The 7,401-nt window shown below is 44.6% G+C and overlaps 1 protein-coding gene across 1 annotated transcript; it reads left to right on the forward strand.

Annotated features, from left to right (window-relative positions):
* Positions 1 to 609: 609 nt before the first annotated feature.
* On the forward strand, positions 610 to 3,871 carry LOC127294290 (uncharacterized). Its single transcript, XM_051324073.2, has 5 exons — positions 610 to 1,247; positions 1,469 to 1,546; positions 1,811 to 1,900; positions 2,649 to 3,089; positions 3,194 to 3,871. The coding sequence occupies exons 1-5, from the start codon at positions 756 to 758 to the stop codon at positions 3,221 to 3,223; spliced, it is 1,131 nt and encodes a 376-aa protein (XP_051180033.1). The 5' UTR covers positions 610 to 755; the 3' UTR covers positions 3,224 to 3,871.
* Positions 3,872 to 7,401: the final 3,530 nt, after the last annotated feature.

Here is a 7,401-nt window from a genome sequence, read left to right on the forward strand (position 1 = left end):
TCGTCGCAAAAGGCTTGCTCGTCCTCCAGTAGTCGGACAAGCATCTCATCATCGCTATCCATGTCTGAAGCAAAATTAATGGTTAAAATTCAGCCACGGCAGACAAGGCAACAACAGCGACCTATCGCGCCTACTTGACAAGGCATCGAACACCTTATGTGCACGGAGGTGGGGCGGATTTGACGCCGCGCTGGCGAAGCGGCAGCGCCAAAAAGGCCAGCGAGAGCCAACCGCGATGACGGTGCCCGACTCAGAAGAGATGTGCCGTCGAAACGGGCGGCAAATCAAGCGGCAACGAAGGGGTGGGAGGCGCGGGATGGAAGGCGTGACGAGAAATAAAAGGCGCGGACCAACCATTATGGAAGTGGTCGCTGACAGGTGGGAGCCCGCCTCGCTTTTCGTTGTGTCCGGCGTGTTCGGAATATCCCTGTGGAGCGGGAACGGGCTCGGGACGCGCTGCTCGGCGCCCGCTAAATTCTTTTAAGGACGCTTTGGGCAACTCCGGTTGGAGATGCTCTAAGCCCGACATTTGAGTGAGGTGTAAGTGTAACGGCGACACTGTTCATTCGTTCAATTATTATGCTTAAGCAATTCAAAAGCGCAATGGTTTTTGGATTCATCTTGCGTTTGCTCTCCAGATGAAACCAGGAGTTGCTTTAGCTACTGAAATCCCGTAACCGCCTCCCTCTCCCACCTCAACACCGCCACGCTCACGCGCACAACCGGAAGGAAGGCAGGCAGGAGACGAAGCCGCGATGGCGCTGGTCCTCGGCTTCCCCGGTGGACGCGGCGGCGTTCGCCTCATCTTCTCCCGCCTGCTTCAGCGGCTTCTCGGGCCGCGCTCCCGTCGCCCCCGCGCTGTCGCCTCGCCCGCTTCGTACGCCAGAGACGAAGACGACGAGACCTCGCCGTTCATGGAGGGAATTCCGGGCAGCATCGTCTCCGACTCCACCTCCGGCTCTCACTACGCCCGCGATTCGGCCTACATGCGCATGTATGGGGCGAATCCTCTGCCATTCGGCCCACCCGAATGGCCTGCCGACCAGCTGTTCGACGTCGAGACTGCATGGCCTGAGAGCGCCAAAGGGGGCCTGGAGATGACGACCGGCACCAGGCACGCCGCACGGGTCCCCAGGGCGCGTGTTCCTGCACAGCCTCCGGTGGTCGTGGTTGAGACTGTTGCTGGCCAGACTCCCATGCTGCACATACCGCTGACCGATGGGCTACTAGCTTCGTTCCTGGCACAGGTATCTACAAGCCCTTTGTTGAAGCGTAACGGCTGTATATCTGAATCCTGTACATGTAACGTTCGGTAGACTTTAGGAGGTTTAGATCTAGAACTAGAGTATCGCATGCTTTGCCCATGACAGAGATGATAGAAGTGTGAGAATTCTAAGGTTCAGTTCCCTTGAGTAATTGTCAGGAAATTTGTGTGCACCTTATTCAGAAGTTACGTTGATATTTTCAGGCAGTGGGAGTTCACGCTGATGGCACTTATGGGGTGGCAGAAAACCCTGCATCCATCCCAACTTCCTCAGATAGCAAGGTAATTCAGTTAGTGTTCATATGGCATATTTTCATTATCTAGTATCGTAGTATGGATGAAACTCGAGAGTAGTCGAGAGAGAAGTTTTGTTTGGCTCTCAAGCACCTTTCAGAAACACGATCATGGGTCCACCACTGAGTGCAGCAACCATATAATACCATCACATTGCAGTCTCTTAGAAGATGAACAGGATACACGATAGCTGGAACCAGGGCAGTTGGCCCAGTCTGGAACTTATTCACAAGTTATGTTTTCATTTTGCAGGGAGTGGGAGTTCACACTGTTGGCACCGATGGGGTGACAGCGAATCGTCCATTGATCCCAACTTCCTCAGGCTCAGAGTCAGATAGCAAGGTAATTCAACTCGTATTTATATGTTATATTTCCATTATCTAATACCATAGTATTAATGAAATTCGAGAGTGAAGTTTTGTTTGGATTTATCACCTCAATGAGCTTTCAGAAACGAAATCATGGCTTACGTGATCATGGGTCTGCCGCTGAGTTTGCAGCAACCATATATAATATAATCACATTTCAGACTCTTAGAGACAAACAGTAAACATGATAGCTAGAGATGGAATGTGAACAACCAGAGCAGCTGACCCAGTCTGGAACTTTGAGTGCATGGTGGAACTTGAGGGCAACTTGGGGGCGAAGGGAAGGACGGAACGCTTATTGAGATGTGAGGCATCCGTGTCAATTGGGGGTCAGATGTCAGCGCCTAGACTGGGGGTGTTACAGTTGGGTAGATATGTGAGATGATTTGGACTGTGGTCTCTCTTTTAAGTTTATGTGAATGTGGTCTAAGTATATATAAACCTGTATAATGAGAGAAGAAGCGATTGATGAATACTCCAAGCCTCTATCTCTGTTGTATTTTCTCTATCCCCTTTTCTCTAGTCAATTTGATCTCCACTAGGTTGAGGGTACATTTTGTTAGCACTTAGCAGATGATGTGTTTGATGAGCCAGCAATGTGGCTCATGATTATCACATGCATGAAGAGTCCCATATTACAGTATATATGTTTCATTTTATTTTAGTAGATCTATCAGAAATTGGCATTCTTACTATTGCTAATGATTATTTGAATAATTTAGGGAGCACCAACCCAATGGATGAAAGTGTTTAGGGGCCTGCTTCTGGCGCACGTCTTCTTCGCATTGCCTTTAGTTGTGATCTTTTTCCCAAGATATGAGAAGGGGGCGAAGAATGATTTGCTGCTCAGTTTGTTTGACAGAAAAGAAGTGGGTATCGAGAAACTAGTTGTGTTAGCTCTGTTTGTAGCTCATGCAAGTCTTGGCTCGCTGGGTGTTCTGCTCGCTCATATTGCAGATGGTCAATGCATGGGATTCGTTGGCTCACTTACTCTGTGCATCATCATCTCTGTTGTGGGATTCATCGATTACATCTTCTTCAAGGCTCTCCCTACTGAGACAACCTATATTGTACTTTTTCTGGGCCATTTCATTGCGATGCTACTATTGATCTGCGGTCTGTGGGCTAAATTTGTGGGGTTTTCACCATGCTGCTGTTCGAAGGTAAACTATTATCTTCATTTTTTGTGTGTTCCTGGTAATATTATCTGCCAGCAGATTTTTCTTGTTGTGATTCGAAGATAAATATGTTCCTCTGGCATGTACAGGTGGATTCTAGGAGACGGCTGCCAGTTTGACCTGCTTGCTGGACACCTTTTGGCGTGACCATTGCTGACTCTATTAGGCTGTCTTGGATCGTCTACCTCATCCTGTTTGACCTGCTTGCTGGACACCTTTCAGCGGTGCTGACGATCATGGGAAATTTGGCTGACTCTGTTCAGCTTCTTTGCCAGATGCACATACGATGCAGCTACATGTGGATAACTAGTCATAGAGTTTGCAAGAAAAACTAACAAACAGGTAGTTTCTCTGCGGTTGAGGGCCACACGCATCACCATCCGCAGCAACTATATAGTCAACATGCAGGAAATACTCTTTTGGTGCGGCCTATTCGAATGGATTGCCAACAAACTGGTGGGCTAAACTTTGTTCAGTGTTTCGTCCAATCGATGTCTAGCACTTTGTCACCTTGTATGAAATCTGTGATTGCAAGGCGTGTTTCAGAGTATGATGTCTTTCATGAAATTGATCCTGCTGTATGTTCAATTCGGAGATAAATTCTTGTTTTGCTTAAATACTGTCTCCTTTTTGGAGTGTAGAAATTCAGTTGCATATTGTAGACAAGAGTTGTTAAGTTTCGTTGATGTGCTGAACATACAACTTTCACGATGCATTGGTTTGTGTCAAGTGTTAGTTATAGTTAACATTCATCTGTTCAATGTACATGCTCCCTCTGTTCTGTTTTTTTTGCTCTATTCATTGTTATCTACATAATTATTTATCTGATATGGCGATACAAGTCTATAAAAGTACCAATTGCCTTTTGTGTCTATGACAGGCTGCTCGTCATTTTTTCCACGATTGAGCAATTGTTTTTTCGTGAGACAAATAGCACTTTTTCACTTATAGCGTGCATTTAGTTTTCCTAACTATTAGCATTCTGCCAGAGAGAAGAACTGCATGTTAAGAGAGAAGAGAAACTTGGTAAGTTTTGATATTCCGTGTCCTTCCGAATGCACTCTGAATTTGTTTGCAAGAATTTTTTTCTAATATAGCAAAGAAAATAATGTTTATCTGTTGGATTTGCTGTGTAGTTTACATGCTATAGTAGTTCATGAATGCTGAGTGGTAGATTCAGTGTATTCTTAGCCTGCACGGCACATCTAGTTGCATCTAGATATATATATGTATATAGTAAACAGCATGTTGTTCAGCTGTGGCTGGGTACCATGTGTATCATAATATACGGCAACTGTTCAGTCAATAGTGATATACTACCTCTAGCCCGAATTACTTGACGCAGAGCACAGGCAAAGCAAAGCCAATCAACCTTTTGTGGGGCCGGAGGGAGTAATATCTTTTGTGGTGTGGCCTGTGGATGGACTACATACGTGCAGGGTTAATACTTGTGCAGCTTTACAATCGGTGACTACACTTTTGTCACCACGTACAGAATCAGTGATTAAACTAAACTGGTTGTGTTTCAAGTTCATTTTGTAGATGTGTACTTGTTGCATTTTTCTCTTGGTTTGCTCTGCGTCAACTATTGTTAAGTTTTCTCTGCTCAATGCACAATCTCTCCCAGTTTTCTTTTCCCCCCCATATAGTTTGTTCATAACCGGAATGGTTGTTCTTCTGATAGTTGGTAAGGAACTGATTGCAAATAAAATAAAAGATCAAGTGTGCTATTTGGATGTTTATATATCTCAGATTCTCAGGTTCCTGAGTAGCTTACTTTCAACAGTTACAGACCAGTAGCTGTTTGCTCATATGCAAGTGCAAGTATAATTGTTGGACTGGAACTGGAACTCTTATATGGCTTTACATTTTCTAGGTATTTCGTTTAGGAGCAACAGGTAGCTGTCTGCATTTTCTTCTGTATGATCAGATTAAGTGTAGCAGTCAATATCGGGCAGTGTTGTTCACTGAATATAGGACAGCTTTAAAACTTAGCTTTTAATGGTTTGTATGTTTTATACTAGTGGAGTTCATGAATGCTGGGTGGGTGGATCCAAGAGCAGACAAATGCCATTTCAAAGTTTCAAAAAAAATCAGAAAAAATACTAGATGTAGATAATGATGAAATCTACTAGTGTGCAAAAACCAATCCAAAATTCGTTCTATTTTAGGCTGAGAAAAAAATGACAAGTGTGTGGATCTGGGTGCGGTGAACGGTGCACGTTTTCAAAATTTTAAAATTTGTCAGATTTATCATTTTTGTGTAGCCTAGAATACAACAAATTTTGAATTGAGATTTTGCATGCTGGTAAAGTTCAACATTATCTAAACCTAGGATTTTTTCTGCTCTTTTTAAAACTTCCAAATGCTGATTTTGAATTGTTTTTTTTTAACGGACACCATGGAGCTTGGGCTCCATTTGTGGTTTCCGGACTATGCCTATTAGAAGTCGCGGGTCTTGAGCACCGGCCCGTATCACAATCTACGTTGTGTGGCTGTGGCTTCTGAATGACCCGGAGCCAATCCTTAAAGATTTTTTATGTGTTGATCGTTTGAATTCAAAGGATTGTTTTTTTTACAAGTAGCTCACTGAACGTGCCACTCCGTAAGGATTGAAATTCTCTGTGCGCTCTGTTTTGTAGAAGAAAAATTCTAGAAGCAAATAGGCTCTTAATCATTTTTCCAGACCACTGTTTTCACCTCCTCCAGACTCAGTTGATGCAAGCCAAAACTTCTGATTCTGCCCCACGTTTCATCAGTTTGTAAAAGTTGAGTTTGTATCGTCTACAGACAAAGTGTTCCATTTTACAACATGGATCTGATTGTTTCTGTACATGTACCCTTTTCAAGGTTCAATTTGGAGATGAAGTTCGACCAGAGAAAAACGTGGGGGGTTACTATTCGCCACATAATTTTTTTTTTACATTTATAGGATCGCCACATGTCACGACATGTGGTGGTGATGTGGCAAATAATAGAAGTTTAAAGAAAAGTGTGGCAAATGATAAAATATCTTGTTGTTCGCACAAGGGACCCTGGAGGCACCAAAACCTAGCCCCAAAAGTCTCCCACCCCTGTACTCCCCTGGCCACTGCAGGTGCCGGTGGTGGCGGCCACGCCCGGCTGTCAAAGGTGGTGGGTGCGGTGGGCGCGCCCCGATGGGTTTCCTTTATGCGCGGAGGCAAGATGTCAAGCGGGCAACACATGGCGGCGAGATGGTTTGGTGGTTCTTGGTCGAGAATCTAGGCTTTGCAGGTTGTGCCATAACTGTCCACTCGATGCTAGAGAGACACGACAACGGTTATAGGCAGTGCAGACGGACCCTTTGTTAAGCGGGGGGTGGATGATGGACCGAGGTTGCGATCTCTCTAGCCGTCATGGCGAGGTGCTACAGTGGTGGTGGTGTGATCCAACATAGATGAGGTTGCCCCAATCTGGTTTACAGAGACCTAGGCATGTGCGGCGATACAAACGGAAGTCCTACCCGTCTTCGGTCGCTGCCGCCAACGATGGTTGTTGGAGATGTATTCCTAATAGGTGGACCGAAGACATGGAGAAAGTTCTAACACAGGTGGTTGCGTCGGTGTGTAAGGCCCAAGACTACTAAGAGAAGACCAACATCCAAAGGCCGAAAACCCTAGTGGCCTAGAACTGGTCAACGTTATTCCTCCATTGGGACCATTAAACGACTTGGAGGTTCAGTGTGGCCCTCTTCCGCCGCTCGTCGTTGTTCAAGGTTGGTTTTAAGAGGCGCAATGTACGTCATCGCCGGTGTTCTCACGACCGACCAAGTTTCGTTATCTACTTGTCATCTCCTTTTAGGCATTCAAGGGTGGATGGTGCATTGGCAAGGGGAATTTATTTGGAGTTGTTGATTTTCGGAGGCGACTGACATTGGTTCACTTAGGAAAATTCTTATAGGTAGGAATGTATTATGTGGAGCACCTAAAAATACGTGCTCCACAAAATAATTATGTGGCTCATAAGTAAATATGCTTCACACAATTTTTCAACTTCTGTGACGCATTAAACAGTGATGCGCCACAAAATTGGTCCTTTATATGGCGCATGTACTACCTCCATACCGGATTAATGGTCAATTACGCATTTCGAGAAACAAGTTTGACTACTAATTTGGTCAATAAAATATAAGATATATACCACAAAAATTATATTATTGAAAACATTTTTAAAATACGAATCCAACGGTATAATTTTTGTGGCATATATCTCATATTTTGTTGACCAAATTTATAGTTAAACTTGTTTCTCGAAATGCGTAATTGCCCATTAATTC

Source organism: Lolium perenne, chromosome 4 (genome assembly GCF_019359855.2).
Source record: "Lolium perenne isolate Kyuss_39 chromosome 4, Kyuss_2.0, whole genome shotgun sequence".
NCBI lineage: Eukaryota > Viridiplantae > Streptophyta > Magnoliopsida > Poales > Poaceae > Lolium > Lolium perenne.

What these genes read in the sequence shown, in the direction of transcription:
- LOC127294290 (XM_051324073.2), top strand. Translation starts at nt 756, where the DNA reads ATGGCGCTGGTCCTCGGCTTCCCCGGTGGACGCGGCGGCGTTCGCCTC. An exon ending in GCTCAGAGTCAGATAGCAAG is followed by an intron (nt 1,901 to 2,648) that starts GTAATTCAACTC and finishes TGAATAATTTAG; the next exon opens with GGAGCACCAACCCAATGGAT. An exon ending in CACCATGCTGCTGTTCGAAG is followed by an intron (nt 3,090 to 3,193) that starts GTAAACTATTAT and finishes TGGCATGTACAG; the next exon opens with GTGGATTCTAGGAGACGGCT.